The following is a 19,176-nucleotide window of genomic DNA, read 5'->3' on the forward strand; positions in this document are numbered from 1 at the left end:
AAAGCTTCCCTTCTAGTTATTTTGAAATATACAATATGTTGCTATTAACTATAGTCACCCTACTGTGCTATTAAACACTAAAACTTATTCCTTCTAAGGTTGTATGTTTGTACCAATTAACCAACCTCTCTTTATCACCCCACCTACACATGTGAGTGGGGTGACAGAAGCATTGCATCAAAAGCAGTATAGTTAGTTCAGGTAGGTTTTAAAATTTTTTTTTAGACAGTCTCACTCTGGCTGGAGTGCAGTGGCGTGATCTCAGCTCACTGCAACCTCCACCTCCCAGGTTCAAGTGATTCTCCTGCTTCAGCCTCCCAAGTAGCTGGGATTATATGTTGTATCCCACCATGCCCGGATAATTTTTGTATTTCAAGTAGAGACAGGTTTTCACCATGGGGAGCAAGCTGGTCTCGAACTTCTGATCTCAAGTGATCTGCCTTCCTCGGCCTCCCAAAGTGCTGGGATTACAGGTGTGAGCCACTGCGCCCGGCTCGGTTCTTTTCTCAGACGTTTTTTACTTGTCAAAATGGTCTATGGACGTGCCACCCCCACCCCCGCAAAAAAGAAAGAAAAAAGACAGTGTCTCATGTAAATTGCCAATTGGTATCAATGAAGAAATGAATTTAATCCCTGTGGCCAAGTACTTTGCTCTTTAGGTAGCTGGATTAACGCTCTGCAAAAACGGCATGGTGATAGTGTACTTATACCCACAGAAAATATCCCCACTCCCGGAAAAAAAAACAAAAAACAAAAAACACCACCTGAAAATGCCTGAAATATTCTTGCAAGGGAAAGAGCTACTTTCCATCCAACATATCCAGGCAGGAAGAGTGATAATAGTGACTTCCTCTCTCCCCGTCCACTGATTTTCACCTGTCCTGCTCTTCAAAGCACCCATGTCTTTTTTGCCATCATCCCACCCCAAATCAGGGTTTTTGTGACTTTTATTTCCTTAAAAGTTTTTGTTGTAAAATAGTACACCAGTTATACTATTCAACTTTGAAAGTGATTTTTCCACTTAAATATGAGACCACAAGGACTTACTATTAGAAGAGATGAGCCCTATTCTTGGACTCAGAATTTTGAGTCTCATTTCCGCATGTTTGTGGTTTTTAGGTCAATTCCCTGGAAATTTGATCTTTCTACAATTAAGAGCAAAGTAACCATACAATGTTTCTGACCCTGTGAGCATAGGCGGTTAAGCGCTTTGGCACTGGGATACAAACTCACTATCTCACAAATGGATTACCTATTAAGTTAGTGCACACGAAATCTAGTTAAAATGCTTGGACTTCACAACGTTGTCCACCAACATAACATCACATATCACACAAAATATAATAATCACAGTAACGGGAAGTCAGATTTCTAAAAAAAGAGTTTTTGTGGACAGTGTTTCCACCTCTGGAATTTAACTTCTTTCTTGGCAACTATACCTGAAGGTAACAGGCAGAGATGTCTCTTAGTTGGCAAAACACAGACATAAAACCTGGCATCTTCCCCCAGGATGACAGCAAGGTATCAAGGATGCCAAAGAGGGAAGGAGTGTTAACCTAATCCAATACGTGAAACAAGACTGTAAAATACAACAAAAGTGTTCCAATGGGGGGAAAAAGGTACTTCACCGGTTCAGGACTTTAAAAATACTGGCAATGGTTGATGGGTTTGTTTCAGGAGGTATCTGGCTTGGTACCAGGAGGATTAAGAGGCCGGGAATAATACGTTTGCAGCAAAATGATTGTGTGACTAATTTTTTAAAAAAATAGAATTCTGCCCCATTGAATACCTACACACTGCACAAATAAAATTAAATGTACTTCAAGCCCTTGTTTTGGTGCCACTGGCCAGAATTAAAGCTCTTCTTCCGGATGTGAGATAACATATTTCTTTTTTGCTTTAAATGTCTGCCTCCAGGGCCCGTGAAAGTGGGAGATTGGTAAGCTGAGGCTAAGGGGGCTGGGAGCGAGATGGCTGTGACTGTGAATCTGAGAGCTGACTGTGTGAGAGAAAATCCTCCTCCAGCCTCGGAGGGGGTGTCTCCCCTAATACCAGCTCCCTCCCCCCGGGCTCGTGGGGCGGGTCTGGTTTGCTCAGTATCGGCAGCGGCCGCAACAGCAGCCCCGGGGCTGAGCGGCGGTGGCCTCCTGGCAGCGCAGGGAAACGGCGGCTCCAAGAGCGCGAGGCCCTGGGGAGAGCCGGCCGAGGCTGCCGCTGAGATGGAAGAAGCGTCGAGTGGAGCCGGAGTCACCGGGGACGAATTTCCTCCCCAGCTGAGCTCCCCCACAGCTTGGTTAGGCCTGCTCCGAGCGCCTGCGAGGTGGAAGAGGCCTGCGCCTCGGGCCTGGCAGCCGCAGCCGACGAGAGAGGCGGGCACAGCGGGGTAACCGGCGAGCCGTAGCCGCTCTCGGGAACCTACGCTGCCACGGCCGCTCATTGTCTCTCCCCTTCCACCCGGGGGGCAAACAGGAAGCGCGCCGCCTGGCAGAGCGACCGACGGGCGCCTGGACCAATGAGCACAGCCGATGGAGAGAGCGGCGGCGAATGAGAGCCAAGAAGAGGGGCGGGAGTTCCGGGCAGGCTGTCACCCTCTTCCCCCCTTTTGGGCTGGAGGCTCCACCTTTTGTGTTTCCCGCACAGTCAATCAAAATAGGAAAAAAAAACCCCCGGACCGCTCCGGCCGTGTCCGCCGCCGCTTCCCGCATCCTCTCCCGCCGCCGCCGCCTTCGCTCCTCACCATGTGTAAGGCGGCGGGGAGCCCCGCCTGAGGTGCCCTAAACACACTATGACCGGTACGTAAAGCCGAGAGAGAGCAACCCTTGCTGCTGCCGCCGCCGCTGCTGCCGCCGACCACAGCCAGCCCGGGGCCGCCGCCGCCGGTCCCGGCCCCGTGTGTGCGACCGAGTGTCTGTGAGAGGCAGAAAGCTGCACTCCCCTCCGCCTCCCTTCCTTCCCCGCCAGCTACCGTCCACCCCCGAAGCCCCAGCAACGCCGTCTCCCCGCCAGGCCCCGGGGCGGGCGGCGCGGTCCGCCGGGAGCGCATCCCCCTGTGTGCGGGCGCGGGCGGGCGTGTGTGAGTGACTGACGGTGCGAGAGGAGCGAGCGCGAGTGAGAGCGAGCGGCGCGAAGGGAAAGGGGAGGAGAGGAGAGGGGGCAGGGGCAGCGCGGGGAGGAGGAGGAGGAGGGAAAGAGGAGGAGGAGGAGGGTTACAGGCAGCGGCGGGCGGGGGCAGCAGCAGGAGGGGAGGAGGGAGCCGCCGCCGCCGCCGCCGCCGCCGGAGGGCGGGTGGGGGAGGGGAAGGGGCCTGGGTCCGGGCTTTGGGAGTAATTTCGCCTCGGCCCGCGGGCCCCCTCCCTCTCCGCCACCCGCCTTCCTCCCCACCCCCACCCCCCCGCGCTGTGCCTGCAGCTCCCGAAAAGCCCGTGAAACAAGAGGAAATGGCTGCCTTGGACGTGGACAGCGGCGGCGGCGGCGGCGGCGGCGGCGGCGGCGGCGGCGGCGGCGGCCACGGCGAGTATCTGCAGCAGCAGCAACAGCACGGAAACGGCGCGGTGGCGGCGGCGGCGGCCCAGGTGAGGAGCGGCTGAGCCCCGGTCCGGCTCCCCCCTCGCGCCGCTTTCTCCTCCCCTCGCCTCTCCCCTCCCTCTTCACTTCTCCCCTCCCTCCTCGCCTCTTCCCTCCCCTCCCCTCCGCTCCCCTCCCCCCGCCCCGGGTGCTGCCCGCCCGAGGCGCCAACGCTCCGACCCCGCCCGCGCCGCGCCGCCCCGCCCCGCCCGCCGCCTTTTTTGTGCGCGCGTGAGTGTGGGCCCCAGCGCGCCCTCCCGGGGGTGGGTTCCGGGCGGAAGGCGGAGGCCCGGCGCGCAGCCCGCCGCCCGCCTGCCCGCGGACGGGGGAGCCGGGGTGCGTGGAGCGGGGTGCGCCAGGCGGGGGCCGGCGGCAGGACCAGGAGGAGGAGGACGACGAGGAGAGCGCGGGCTGGCGCTCGCCCGGTCGCAGTCGGCGGGGACCGAGTCGCACTTCCTGTGCGAGCGGCGGCCCGGCCCTAACCGCCACCCCCTCCCCCTGTCTCCCTCTCTGAACCCGCCCATCGGGGGTAGGACACTCAGCCGTCACCGCTTGCTCTGCTGGCCGCTACCTGCAGCAAGATAGGGCCGCCATCGCCGGGCGACGACGAGGAGGAGGCGGCCGCCGCAGCCGGGGCCCCCGCCGCCGCCGGAGCGGTAAGTCCCGCGCGCGGCCCGCCCCCGCCGAGGCCCGGCGCCCGCCATCCCGGGCCCGCGGCGCGCCCGCCCAAAAGGCCTCCCCGGCGCCCGCGCTTCCCCCGACCCGGACGGGCCGCCGGGCCTCAGGGCGCCCTTTGCTGCTCTTTCGCATCCCTGCTTGGATCTGAAGTCAGCCCAGGCTTTCTCGAAATTGTCACTGCGGCACCTCGCACAAAATTCTTTACAAAATGAAGTCTGAGAGGGCGGGGGAGGAGGACTCCAAAATGGATGTTTGAGCAATTCATATCAGTGCCGAAAACTCCTTCGCTGAACACTACAAAATTTTCAAGCACAGCCTATCGGCCATAGGTAGTATCAACTACAGGCAGTGTCTAGTTTTTAGTTTTGAATCTGGAGCATTTTCTGTTGGAAGTTACAAGATCTTACTGCTTTAAATCACACATTATTTAAAAAATGAGGGTTTAGTTTTTGAATTACCCTTTTGTATGCAGGAGTGAACACATTTTGCCTTTTTAGTGACCATTTGAAATCATTGTTTTTGCAGACTACTTAAATTTGCTGTTTTTTTTCTTTTTTGGTAAGGGTATAAGTGAAACATTTAGCAGCCTTTGAAATTAGCAAAGTTGCTTGGATAGTACTTTAGCTTTTGAAACTGAGTGTGACAGTGTTAGAAACAAAAGTATATGTAAGGCATTAGATTTACATGAATACTAATAGTACTAAGTTGAATTTGGTTGGTAAAACTATATTTTTATTTTATTATGACTGCTAGTGAGGTTAAGATGTGGGATTTTCTAGTGTTTTCAGTGTCTGGGGCAAGGGGAGGAGCTCGCCTGTGTTATTTGGGGGGCCTAATACAAATAGTGTAGAAACAGTTTTTAGACTGTTGATTGCGAATTTTACATTTGGATCATTGCTGTTCATGTGTAGATTTGTTCGCCTATTAAAATAATGAAAACCCACTCGTGTGTGTGTGTGTGTGTGTGTGTGTGTGTGTGGTGGATCATAGGAATTGATTTGTGGAGTGATACTCTGAATAGTCATTGAAGACAGAAGTTTGGTATTTGGTATAGTCTGCAGCAAATGCTTCGTATGTCCAAGTATTTAAAATTTAAACTAATGTTAAGCTATTATTGGTCAATAGATACGTAATTTTAGTGTTTTGTTATAGGGGATGTGAATAGTTTAATGTCTTGTTTTTTCATAAGCAGATTAAGATGTAAAAGTGTAAAATTATTAGACATCGTTATTTTTAAACACATTTATGAATTGGTAGGCCTTCAGCTTCACTGAGGGTTGATAGACCTTTTTTAATGAACTGTATCCCTCTAGTTCCAAAGTGCCAAAACCAACGGTTTATCTTAAAAAACTACTGCATAAGTAAAATTAGAAAGTAGATTGCTTCTACTAATCTTTTTTCCATTTCTAATGGAACAGAACTTTTCTTGTAACTGTTATTTGTAAAGTTTAGATATCAGTTTACAGATGGGGGAGGAGAGAAGTAAGGAAGTATGGGTGAAAAATAAGTGTATGTACATATATATGTGAGTCTGAGGCCCAGGGATAGAGTACTGTCTCCAGCGTTAGCCATCTGTGGCCATATACCTGTGGGGAAGTTGTTTCTGTGCCTTTTTAGCTTCTTCTCTGAATTACTAAAGTATTCCTGATAACACATTTGCTGCCAGATGAACATGAACTAGAATCAATCTGATAAATCTGAGATTTACCAATCAAATTCATCATAGTTTGCCAATCATAGTAAAATGAAAATAGTTTTGCCTGTAAAAAAAAGCCTTTTTTTTTTTTTCAATGTTTGGTACTTGCACACAAGATTTTTCACTTTGTTTAAAATTGGTAAGACTGGCTTGAGTATATTTGTCTTAGCAAATAGAAAAATTTTTTTTCCAGTGCAAATCTAAACTTTATTTTTAAGTAATTGTACTTTGGAATAATTTAAAATTTACAGAAAAGTTGGAAATACAGAACTGTGAGTTATCTCATACCCATCATCCAGCTTCCCCTAATGTTAACCATGATACATTCATCAAAACTAAGAAATGAACATTGGTATGATATTACCAACTAGACTTCATTTGCATTTCACCAGGTTTTCCACTGATGTCCATTTTCTCTTCTGGGATCCAGTCCAGGGTAGACAACACATTGCGTATATATTGTTTTGTTTAAATAAGTAGAAATATACACATACAGTTCAACTTTATGCCAGTTTAGCTTGGTATTTTGAGATTAAAGGGGCCCTGAAAAGCCAATCAGCTGTGCTGAAGATCGTTTTTAATATTTGGATTTTGAATTTGTCATAAAAGAGGATCCTAGCCAAGGGTGTTTGGATACCCGCAGTACATTGCTGAAGAAGTCTAGTCACAAAGCAGTTTCACATGTAATGTCCTACAACATGGACTCTGAAAGATGGTTTTATAGCAAGCCTCCTTTGTACTTAAGTTGTGTGGCTAATTTTAGTAGTAAACCAGGAAATAGAAAAAAGTAGACCTTTGTGCAAGTATTAACTTTGACCAGTTTGCATTTATGTGAACTTGTGGATTATTAATTTACTTATTTCATTTGTACGTTAGGGGGATAAACTTAAGTGAACATTATGAAAATGATTGCCTAATCTTTGGTTTAGGTTGTAAATTTAGTGTTGGTTATTTGTCACATAAATGTTGGTGAGCTAAAAATCTAATGACTTCAAAAAAAGTTATTTTGCCATTATTTAAAACAAGACCTATGCTGTCATTGTAACTAATTCTTTGGGTAGGGTAATTATTTCTATTTTAAGTCTGTTTGAGTTCTTTTCGTGCTGTTTGAAGATTTAAAGAAACTTGAATATTTGCCTAAGTTCTTAGTTTGTTTCCACCTCAGCTTCACACTTGCTCTTGTTTCCAGTTATGCTCCTTCCTTTCCTGTTTCTGGCTTTCATAAAGGCTTTTGTGGGAACTAAGTTAATGATCATTTCCAAATGCTATGGAATAGGTGGTGTTAATTTTTTCATTTTCCCTTTCCAGAGGTATTTTTGTATGTAGAGAGTCTTAGAGTGCCTTAGTTACAACTTTATACAGTGCTAATGCCAACATGCATGTTAGATGTTTTGTTTGTTTTTTGTGAAAGTCTCCTTTTGTCTCCCAGGTTGGAGTGCAGTGGCACAGTTATGGCTCACTGCAACCTCCACCACTGGGGCTCAATTGATCCTCCCACCTCAGCCTCCCTAGTAGCTGAGACTGTAGGCACGTGCCACCACACGTAGCTAATTTTTGTGGAGATAGGGTTTCCCCATGTTGCCCAGGCTTGTCTTGAACTCCTAGACTCAAAGGATCCACCCACCTGGGTTTTGTTTGTTAATTGTCCAGTAAGAATATTAGGTACTGAGAGAAACACTGGTGGATTTTTAATTTAGTTGTATAACTTAACGTAGACATAAGTTATGTAGAGGATTATCTTGCTTCTAAACCAAATACTATTGTCTAGGTTGCCTGTTTTAATTTACTTTTATGTTTATTTTTTTGAGACTGAGTCTTGCCCTGTCACCCAGGCTGGAGTGCAGTGGCACAGTCTTGGCTCACTGTGACCTCTACCTCCCAGGCCCGAGGCATTCTGCTGCCTCAGCCCCTGAGTAGCTGAGCTTACAGGTACCATGCCCGGCTACTTTTTTTGTATTTTAGTAGAGACGGGGTTTCACCATGTGGCCAGGCTGGTCTCGAACTCCTGACTTTGTGATCAGTCCGCTTCTGCCTCCCAAAGTGCTGGGATTGCAGGCGTGAGCCATCGCGCCTGGCCGTGGTTGTGTTTTTAAATCTCTTTTTCTTCCTTTGTTTCTATAGTGTTTCCAGTAGTTTGACAGAATATTTTTCAAACTTTTTTGTTTTTTTTGGTCTCACATGATTTTCTAATTTATTCCTTTCCCATTTGGTATTTAGTATACTTTATCTCTTTCAGTGGTGTATTCCTGATGAAATTTCTTTTACAAATGATTGTGCTTTACAAGGCTTTATAGTTTTGAAATATTTGGGGCTGATGCATTGTGGAATTGTGGAAATAAATAGGTTTAAAATTGGTTTAGATTTTTTCATAGAAGGCTCTTAATATCTCAAAATTTGTTTTGATCCAGTTTGTCATTGTGTTTGCAATGATTTTAAAGTAAAATAACTTCATTCAGTAAATATATATTGATCTTACTGTTTGTCGGGAATTGTGCTAGGCATTGAATGGATGTTTTTCAAGCCTATTCTCATAATTTTAGTAATCACAATGATTTTGGGATTGCACAGTGCTCAATAGTTTATAAGACTTAATGTTTTTCTGTGGTTCTTATGACCCTTCAGGGTAATGTTTTTCTGGTTGTTGACATGGGGAAATTGAGTTGATCTCACACAATTCCACGGTGTAGTCAGAACTAGAACTCAGTTCTGAGTTCTTTTCTTTCTAGTATATGTTCTTCTCTGTCAGCCGTAGTTTTAGCATAAATCATCTAGTACTTTTCTGATTTTTTTTCTCCACTTCATTTAGAAAATAGGGTGTTTAGCAAATTTTTTTTTTAAACTGCAAATTCATTACCTTAAAAAAGTCCATTTTCTTGTTTGATTCTTAAATTATCTGTTGCTTTTTGTTTTCATCTTTGTGCTTCACAGGTATTTTATATGCTTTTCATTTCCTGCTTATTCAGAAAAGTTCAGAACACATCACTTTGCTGTAGGTTTAGAGATTTTCATTCAATTAATGGCCTAAATTGCTGGGATAAATGAAACCACAGTTTATTTTTATCTAGTTTCTGGAGAGGGGGTGACTTGGGCAGTATTTACTCAGATTTGTCATTTGAGTAGTTGTATTTTATTTTCAAGGAATTTCTTGACTAGAAAGCTGTTCAGTGATGGTTGAATATCTGCCTTTATTACTATTTTGTAAAAAAACCCCAAAACTTTAGATGCTGTAAATTTGACTTTTTGTTTTTAAAGAAAGGAAACGGGACAAAATGCCAGTACTATAAAATTAATTTGTGTCTGAATTGCTGTATTCGTGCTCGCTTCGGCAGCACATATACTGAATTGCTGTATTCTTTGATAAAAGTTCAATACTTGTAAATTTAATGCTAGTCAGAAAAAAATTTCAGTGGATTCTCCAGGTGAGCGGTAACCTTAAGATAACGATTGGATTTTAGACACTTTAGTGTAGATTTTAGTGTATAGATTTAAATATTTGTAGTTTACTTAAAATGCTAAGAGACTGAAATGAAGCATGATTTGTCACTGTAATGTTAGGAAAGGTAATTTAACCTTGTAATTTCTATACCAGATTGAAGTTGCAGAATGACATGTGACTTCAATGTCTGATGCTTCATTTTAAAATAGTTTAGTAAGTGTAATTTAAGTGTAGGTAAGACAGATTACTGTTTTAGTTCAGGCCTAGAGATTTGTATTGGGTCTCTCAGTTTCTCAGCCATTAGTCTCTTCTGCCTTTCAGTCTCCTTCGCTGAGCCTTAGTTTATCTTTATAAAACACAGATGTGATTGCATCACTCACTTGCTTATAAACCTTTTATAGCTTTCATTCACTATCTGCAGAATAAAGTCCAAACAATTTAGTGGGATCTGTGAAGCCATTTACAAGCCTTGATAAAAATGTCTAGTCCTGTTCCCCTTTACTTTTCTCTATGAATATGAGCCTTTTTGGGACCACCTCTTCAACTCCAAACTGCGTATTATTATTTAGGGTTTCTTTCTGTCTGTGATTTTGTTTCTATGTCTTTATTAATGCCTCTTTTTAAATTGACTGTAGTAAAATCTTACTAATACTAGTTTAAAATATCTCTAATGAAATCTTTTTTTTTTCAGTCTTGTATCTTCCGCAGAGTGTTTTTGATCATATGATTAGTATATGCTACTTTGTATTGTCATGGATGTGTGTCTATTTGCTTGGATTTACAGTGAACCATTTGAAGATAGGAATTGTATGCCATGGTTTACTCACATGTGTATTTCATCTTGGTAGATTACGTTCAGATGTTTTAATTGAGTCATTTAACTGGTTCGTTCACTGAAATATTGTATATACTTCTCAACTATGTCTTCATGAAAATTAGGTAGTGAGTTTCTTTAACCGAAGATTTTTTTGTTTATCGTATTTGCATTAAGTTTTATGGAATGGTTTATGTTGGGAGAACTGTATATATCTTTACTGATAGTTACAGTCATGGACTCCCATTGAGAGTTCGATGAAACCCTGGATTGTCTTTCACCCTTTCAAATGGTGTTAATACTTTGTCAAAAAGTTGGCATGCTGTTTTAAAGGGCTTCCTTGAATTGAAGCCCAATTATGGATCTTAGGTTGACAATGCTGGGCTAGATATGCTTATGTTTCCGTTGTCTAATGATTTGGGGAGTTACTGAACTCAACAGATCGATCTAGAAGGAAGTAGGAGAAGGATGGCTTTATTTTGATAGCAAATTATATAGGTCTTATTTCCTGTGTCTTTGCCATTGGTCTTGGGGGTAGGTATGATACAGACATGATGCGGTGTTTAAGGGCCTGGGTTTTGGAGTCAAGCTTAGCCTAGTTTTAAATCCTGTTTTGTCTGTTTGATAGCTATGTGATTTTGTCCCTCAGTTTTCTCAGCTGTGAAATAGGGATAATATCTGTCTCATAGGATTGTTTTAAGGATTAAATTACATAATCTTGTAAACCTCTCTCATAGTTCTTGGCATATGAAAGCTTAAATGTTAAACATTATTGCTATTATTTTCCTAAAAAAAAAAAAAAGAAATCTACTCTTGGCATTGACATGTAGGGTTTTATTGCTTTCTGCTTTTCTAAATTGGATTTTTTCCAGTCTTGTCTAATCCATAAACTGTGGGGTTGAAAACTGAGCATCTAGCAGGTCCAGAAGCATACAGACTGTTGCTTTACCTACTATTCTGAGTTTGCAGGGTAATGCCAGGCTTACACCAGAATACAAAAAATATATGCCAGGTAGTCTACTGCAAACTTAGAATAGTAGGTAGAGCCACAGTGTGTATGCTGCAGCTTCTGATTATAGAGAAACCTTTCAAATGGGGCTGCGTGGTCATGTGGTTCCAGGGCAGTGACCTTTTCTCATTAAGTTTTTTTAAGGTCTTTATTTTTTAATAGTTGACAGAAAAAGTGAAGAGTTTGATAGCTTGCTAATGGAATAGTCCTAGCCATGAGTTTACTTTAGAGTATGTTAATACATGCCACAAAGGAGTAGATTTAATTGTTTGATTTTAAGTTTATAGCAATAATAAATAAATCTTTTCTAACTCGATGACAATACACTATACTAATGTTTCCTTTTTATACACAAATATAACACACCTGATTCAGTCATAGCCATCTTTGCTGTTTTTTTTTTTTTTTTAACTGTACAGTGTTAGAGATCATAGATGCAGGATTAGTAGATTGGGTTGTGGTTGTGATGAACATGCTGAGAATTTTTTTTTTATTCCACTCAAATAGGATGACTTGTCTTTGCAGTAACAAAGCTGGAAGTGATAATTATTGTAGTTCATATAGTACTGTACTTACTGTATTTGAACTCTACTGTATTTTAAGATAAGTTGAATTTTCAGGTAGTAGGATTTATACCAGTTTTTAGAATGTTTTGAGAGTTGGTTTAAATATACCACAAATATATCACATTTTTGTTTTCTTCATCCAGACAGGTGATTTGGCTTCTGCACAGTTAGGAGGAGCACCAAACCGATGGGAGGTTTTGTCAGCCACACCTACAACTATAAAGGATGAAGCTGGTAATCTAGTACAGATTCCAAGTGCTACTACTTCAAGTGGGCAGTATGTTCTTCCCCTTCAGAATTTGCAGAATCAACAAATATTTTCAGTTGCACCAGGATCAGATTCATCAAATGGTACAGTGTCCAATGTTCAATATCAAGTAATACCACAGATTCAGTCAACAGATGGTCAGCAGGTTCAAATAGGTTTCACAGGCTCTTCAGATAATGGGGGTATAAATCAAGAAAGCAGTCAAATTCAGATCATTCCTGGCTCTAATCAAACCTTACTTGCCTCTGGAACACCTCCTGCTAACATCCAGAATCTCATACCACAGACTGGTCAAGTCCAGGTTCAGGGAGTTGCAATTGGTGGTTCATCTTTTCCTGGTCAAACCCAAGTAGTTGCTAATGTGCCTCTTGGTCTGCCAGGAAACATTACGTTTGTACCAATCAATAGTGTCGATCTAGATTCTTTGGGACTCTCGGGCAGTTCTCAGACAATGACTGCAGGCATTAATGCCGATGGACATTTGATAAACACAGGACAAGCTATGGATAGTTCAGACAATTCAGAAAGGACTGGTGAGCGGGTTTCTCCTGATATTAATGAAACTAATACCGATACAGATTTATTTGTGCCAACATCCTCCTCTTCACAGTTGCCTGTTACGATAGATAGTACAGGTATATTACAACAAAACACAAATAGCTTGACTGCATCTAGTGGCCAAGTTCATTCTTCAGATCTTCAGGGAAATTATATCCAGTCGCCTGTTTCTGAAGAGACACAGGCACAGAATATTCAGGTTTCTACAGCACAGCCTGTTGTACAACATCTACAACTTCAAGAGTCTCAGCAGCCAACCAGTCAAGCCCAAATTGTGCAAGGTATTACACCACAGACAATCCATGGTGTGCAAGCCAGTGGTCAAAATATATCACAACAGGCTTTGCAAAATCTTCAATTGCAGCTGAATCCTGGAACCTTTTTAATTCAGGCACAGACAGTGACCCCTTCTGGACAGATAACTTGGCAAACGTTTCAAGTACAAGGGGTCCAGAACTTGCAGAATTTGCAAATACAGAATACTGCTGCCCAACAAATAACTTTGACGCCTGTTCAGACACTCACACTTGGTCAAGTTGCGGCAGGTGGAGCCTTCACTTCAACTCCAGTTAGTCTAAGCACTGGTCAGTTGCCAAATCTACAGACAGTTACAGTAAACTCTATAGATTCTACTGGTATACAGCTACATCCAGGAGAGAATGCTGACAGTCCTGCAGGTGAGTCTTAAGTTATGTCGTACCATAAATGAGTTCAGTGATAATACATAGAGGGAAATTTTTTTTGCTTAAGGTGTTTGTCAGCATCAGGCTCACATTAGAGGTAATGATCAATGTTTGTGTGAAAATATGTTTGTATGAAAGTAGACATCAAAGTATCTTCCAAATTGTTCTTTGAAAGTTTGTAGTTTGTGAAGTTAGGGATTCATTTTTCTATCATGCCAATTACATTTGTAGTTTTGTTTTTTTTTTGAACAATTTTTGTTTTGACATCTGATTGATGATATCAGTCATTATAAAATTTTTATTTGGCAGGTAGAGTGTCTTGATTGGCCTTAATGTCATGTGAATTAAAAATTTTGTGTATTCTATTTGATTGAGGAGTCAGGTTGGTATAGTGAAAACATGGTACAGGGAGTAAAGACTACTTATATGCCTTAGCCACTTGTTAGGTGTGTGATTTTGGTTATTTTTCTCTTGTAAACTCAGTTTCCTCGTTGAGTAAAATGGAGGTGTTGGACTAGGTAACTGTCTAGGTGACCAGACCAAAAATTCTTTGATTCTGTGCTAAAAATAGTTATTGATAGTATGAGTAGATGTTTCAGAAGTCTACTCTTACACTTGTATAAGAATTAAATAATAAAGTTTAAAAAGAGATAATGTCTTTTTTACCCTATCAATGTGGTCTGTTTACATAACATTTGAATGTTTTGTTGTGCACTAACTACTGAACATAATTACTTTTAATTCTGTTTTGTATTTGAATTTCTGTGGAGATTGTACTATTAGTCTTTCATCGTGTCAGTGATTCTAAATTCTTAAATTGGGAGATTTTAACTGAACTGGTTGAAGTAACTCCCATCACCATTTAGAGATTACCTTTTTTCTTTTGAGAAATTTGTGATACATGCTTAGAAAATTGGAATGGTCTTAGAACCTCAGATCTGTATTTGTAAATCCTTTAATTGCATTTGAGCCTTCTGAAGCTGTGATGCTGTGATGATTTTTTGTTGTTGTTGTTTTGAGATGTAGTCTCACTCTGTAGCCCAGGCTGGAGTGCAGTGGCACGATCTCAGCTCACTGCAACCTCCACATCCTGGGTTCCGGTTCAAGCAGTTCTCCTACCTCAGCCTCCCAAGTAGCTGGGATTATAGGAATGAGCCACCATGCCCAGTGGATTTTTGTATTTCTTAGTAGAGATGGTGTTTCACCATGTTGGCCAGTCTGATCTTGAACTCCTGACCTCGTGATGTGCCCACCTCGGCCTCCCAAAGTGCTGGGATTACAGGTGTGAGCCACTGTGCCCGGCCGCTGTGATGATTTTTTTAGGGGTTGGGATTAGGATTTCTGAAGCTGGTTTAGAGCAGTGGTATTTTTTTTTTTTTTTTTTTTTTTGAGATAGAGTCTCACTCTGTCCCCCAGACTGAAGGGCTCACTGCAACCTCTGCCTCCTGGGTTCAAGCAATTCTCATGCCTCAGTCCCCCGAGTAGCTGGATTACAGGTGCATACTGCTGTGCTTGACTACTTTTTTTTTGAGACGGAGTCTTGCTCTGTCACCCAGGTTGGAGTGCAGTGTGCAATCTCGGCTCACTGCAGCCACCACCTCCTGAGTTCAAGTGATTCTCCTGCCTCAGCCTCCCAAGTAGCTGGGATTATAGACGTTCACCACTATGTCTGGCTAATTTTTGCTTTTTTTTTTTTTTAAAGTAGAGACGGAGTTTCCGTATGTTGGCCAGGCTGGTCTCAAACTCCTGACCTGTGATCCGCCCATCTCAGCCTCCCAAAGTGCTGGGATTACAGTTGTGAGCCACTGTACCCCGCCAATTTTTGTATTTTTAATAGAGAGATGCTGACACTTGCAGTGACTGCTTGTGTCTTAGCATAAATCAGGGCAGTGACAGCAAACTGTAATAGCAGTTGCCATATTCTTCATGACCATGCACTTGCAGTTAAAGAAAAATCCCAGTTTCACTGAATAATGACCTTGATGAACCAGTAAGAGTAGTTTTTACTAAATCTTGACCCTTGAGGCTGCCTGTCTTTTTTAAAAATAATGGCTTTATTGGGATATAATTCGCATACCATAATACTCTTTATACAATTCACTGGTTATAACTATGGTCATAGAGTTGTACAACCATTATGATCTAATTTTAGAGCATTTTTATCACCCCAAAAGGAAACTCAAACTCTTTAGCAGTCACTCTTCATTCTCATCCCCTCAGCCCGTGACAACCACTACTCTACTTTCTGTTTCTTTGGATTTGCCTGTTACTTCATATCAGTGTAACTGTACAATATGTGTCCTTTAGTGTTCGGCATCTTTCATTTAGCATGATGTTTTCAAGGTTCACTGTGTCGTAGCATGTGTCAGTACTTCATTTCTTTTTATGGCCGAATACTATTCCATTGTATGGATATACCACATTTTATTTATCTGTTGATATAGACATTTAGGTTGTTTCCACTTTTTTTGCTATGATGAATAATGCTGCTATGAACATACGTATAGGTAGTATTTTGTGTGGAAATGTTTTCTTTTGGATATGTACCTAGGACTGGATTGTTGGGTTATATGGCAATTGTGTTTTAACAGTTGTATTTTTCCAAAGAGACTATACTGTTTTACATGTGTTGAGGGTTCCAGTTTCTCTCTAGTTCCACCAACCTTATTATTGCCCATGTTTCTGATTACAGCCATCCTAGTGGGTATGAAGTGGTATCTTGTTATGGTTTTGGTTTGTAGTTCCTGCTGCATATCTTTATAGTATTCTTTGTGATGAAACGGGAAGTATGCTTTAATAAAGGATTTTTGTTGTATATCAAAATAAGAAATGTCTTTAAAAAACACTTTTTTTTTTTTCAGTTAATGCAGTTCTGTGAGTGGTAAGCAGAACTAGATGCTATTTTCATGAAATGCTGTTGTTACTTGAAAGAATGACTGATTGACTGTGGTTTTGAGATTAATGTAGTTAAGTGACAGATACTTTATTAAAAAAAAAAAAATGAAGTAAGCCTGTCATGTGAAGAAAGAAAATTTGTGCTTTCCAGTGAAAATTAGAATTTTGGAAAACTCAAATCTGTTATGAACTTGATAAATTCTTAGTATTTTTCTGTTGAGATGGCTAGTGATACTAACAAAGCTTTTTTGATACTGTATTTTAATGAAATGTGCTAACTCTTGGAAGAGCTGTATGATAGCTTGGTGAATCAGCAGTTTTCAAATGACCAACTCATATTATAAAATTATGCATGGGTAAAAGATCCATTCAAAGTGCAAAATAGACCAATAACAATATAGAAAGTTTACAGATAGAGTGTCAGATTCCACATTTGGACTGAACTTGAAGAAACTGACACTTGTTAAGTTTGGTGTAGTATCAGAGAAAACCCGCAATAGGCTGAAAGGATATTAGGTTATTCTTGCCCTTTTCAGGTACATATCTGTGAAATTAGATACTCTTCATTTGCTTAAGCCCGAGCCATGTATTGCTCTTAAGAGATTGAATACAGAAGCAGATCTGAGGCTTTAATGTCTTTTATTTACTCTACACGTTATGGAAATTTGTGAAAGTACACGTTACGGAAATTTGTGAAAGTGTAAAACACGGTTTTCTCATTAAACTTTTTTTGTTGTTTTGAAAAATGTTTTTCATAAAATGTTAATTTATGTTAATGTGTAGTGGATTTATTTTTTGATGAATTTAAAAATTTAAATTTCTGTTGTGATACAGTATATGTCAATATATACACATATACCACATGGACAAAAGTTTTTTGTGAACATCAGTAATATATGAGTTTGGAAAGGAGTTCTGAGACTAAAAGGTTTGACAGTAAGGTGGCAGACTACTGAAGACAAGAAACATAGTTTTTTTAAACCAGTATTTAATGTGCGTACAAAATTAATGTTATAAAGTTCTATAGATGTTAGAAAAAAAATCTCTAGAAACTTTGTGATTTTCATTGGTCATGAAATTTAGTTGGTATAAAGCACTAAGTTCTTCAGTAAAGTAAGTTCTTTTCAGATGTTACCAGAATAGAAACACTATGAATTGAATACAAAATGGAATTTTACTTTATTGAAAGCCATTAAATTTGAATTTTGTCCCAATTTTAAAGGAATGGGGAAATTATTTGAGAAAGTAAAAGTTAAGTAAAGCAAGTGAGGATAAAAATGCTGTATAAGACATGGCATATTTAGTAATTAAAAACTAGGAAGTTGCTGGGCGTGGTGTCTCATGCCTGTAATCCCAGCACTTTGGGAGGCCAAGGTGGGCGGATCACCTGAGATCAGGAGTTTGAGACCAGCCTAACTAACATGGAGAAGCCCTGTCTCTACTAAAATTACAAAAATTAGCTGGGCATGGTGGCTTATGTGTGTAATCCTAGCTACTTGGGAGGCTGAGTTAGAAGAATCGCTTGAACCCAGGAAGCAGAGGTTATGGTGAGCCAAGATCTGGCCATTGCACTCCAGCCTGGGTAACAAGAGTGAAACTTTGTCTCCAAAAAAAAAAAAAAACCAAAAAATAAAAAACAACTAGGAAGTTTTCATTTTGGGGACATAAACTTTGTTTCAGTATACTGTCTTTTTAATTGGTAAGAAGGGAGATATGTTTGATTAAGATGCTCATATTAAGAAGCTTTTTCTCACCAGAAAATCCAAGCAAACCTATTTTATCAGTGTTATGTGTAGTATGCCCAGATGAAAATGATGAAAACTTTGACATCCTTGGTTTGCCCTTTTTTTTTTTTTTTTTTTAAAAATTTTAAAAGAGACAGGGTCTCTGTCGCCTAGGGTGGAGTGTAATGGCATGATTATAACACATTGTGGGCCGGGCGCGGTGGCTCAAGCCTGTAATCCCAGCACTTTGGGAGGCCGAGGCGGGTGGATCACGAGGTCAAGAGATCGAGACCATCCTGGTCAACATGGTGAAACCCTGTCTCTACTAAAAATACAAAAAATTAGCTGGGCATGGTGGCGTGTGCCTGTAATCCCAGTTACTCAGGAGGCTGAGGCAGGAGAATTTCCTGAACCCAGGAGGCGGAGGTTGCGGTGAGCTGAGATCGTGCCATTGCACTCCAGCCTGGATAACAAGAGCGAAACTCCGTCTCAAAAAACAAACAAACAAACAAACAAAAAAAAAACACATTGTGATCTCAAACTCCTGGCCTCAGCCTCCTGAGTGGCTAGAACTTCAGGCTAGTGCCACCATGCCCAGCTAAGTTTTAAATTTTTTGTAGAGATTGCATCTTGCTATGTTGCCCAGGTTGGTCTTGAACTCCTAGGTATAAGTAGTCCTCTTGCCTTGGCCTCCCAAAGTGTTGGAATTATAGGCATGAGCCACTGTGCGTAGCCTACATTTTACTTTTGGTAAGCATGACAGTATTGTAACAATTTTCCTCAATAAAGGAGAAAGTGCTTTTTTTTAAAAACCAGGGCTCTGGAATTTGCCTTTTTGTTTGTTTGTTTTTGTAAGTTTAAAGCTCCCCTTTTGCAAAAATGGCCACTATTCCTGCCTGTTTTAAGCAGTACGTCTGAGTTTGATCCCTTCTCTTTTGGTGTACTTTTACTATTCCTTATCCTATGCAAGCCAAATCTCCATCTTCCTGGAAACATCAGACACCAAGCTGAAACCCTACTCATCTTACATATTTCTGTCCATTTCTGGCCTACTGAGAAATGCATACTGTTTTAGAAAACTTCGTGTTGTCTCATTTTTACTTTATTATTGCTGTATATTTGAAACTGGGTGAAAGGATGCAAATTATGATTTTTTTTTTTTAGACAGTCTCACTCTGTCGCGCAGGCTGGTGTGCAGTGGTGTGATCTCTGCTCACTGCAACCCTCCCCCCACCCCCGCCCGTGTCAAGCAATTCTCCTGCCTCAGCCTCCCAAGTAGCTGGGA

General features: G+C 41.7%; 1 protein-coding gene across 2 annotated transcripts in view; it reads left to right on the forward strand.

The window, feature by feature from the left end:
* SP3 (Sp3 transcription factor) overlaps positions 1 to 19,176 on the forward strand; it is a 106,190-nt gene that overhangs the window by 42,391 nt on the left and 44,623 nt on the right. The window contains exons 1-4 of one of the 2 annotated variants that reach the window (XM_039469953.2): positions 2,688 to 2,792; positions 3,409 to 3,572; positions 4,098 to 4,220; positions 11,907 to 13,266. In XM_039469953.2, coding sequence (XP_039325887.1) covers positions 2,786 to 2,792; positions 3,409 to 3,572; positions 4,098 to 4,220; positions 11,907 to 13,266 — 1,654 coding nt within the window. In that variant the 5' untranslated portion in view covers positions 2,688 to 2,785. Of the gene's footprint in view, positions 1 to 2,687; positions 2,793 to 3,408; positions 3,573 to 4,097; positions 4,221 to 11,906; positions 13,267 to 19,176 lie in introns of those variants that run through there. The other variant, XM_039469955.2, reaches the window with a different exon arrangement.

This window comes from Saimiri boliviensis, chromosome 5, assembly GCF_048565385.1.
Source record: "Saimiri boliviensis isolate mSaiBol1 chromosome 5, mSaiBol1.pri, whole genome shotgun sequence".
Taxonomy (NCBI): domain Eukaryota; kingdom Metazoa; phylum Chordata; class Mammalia; order Primates; family Cebidae; genus Saimiri; species Saimiri boliviensis.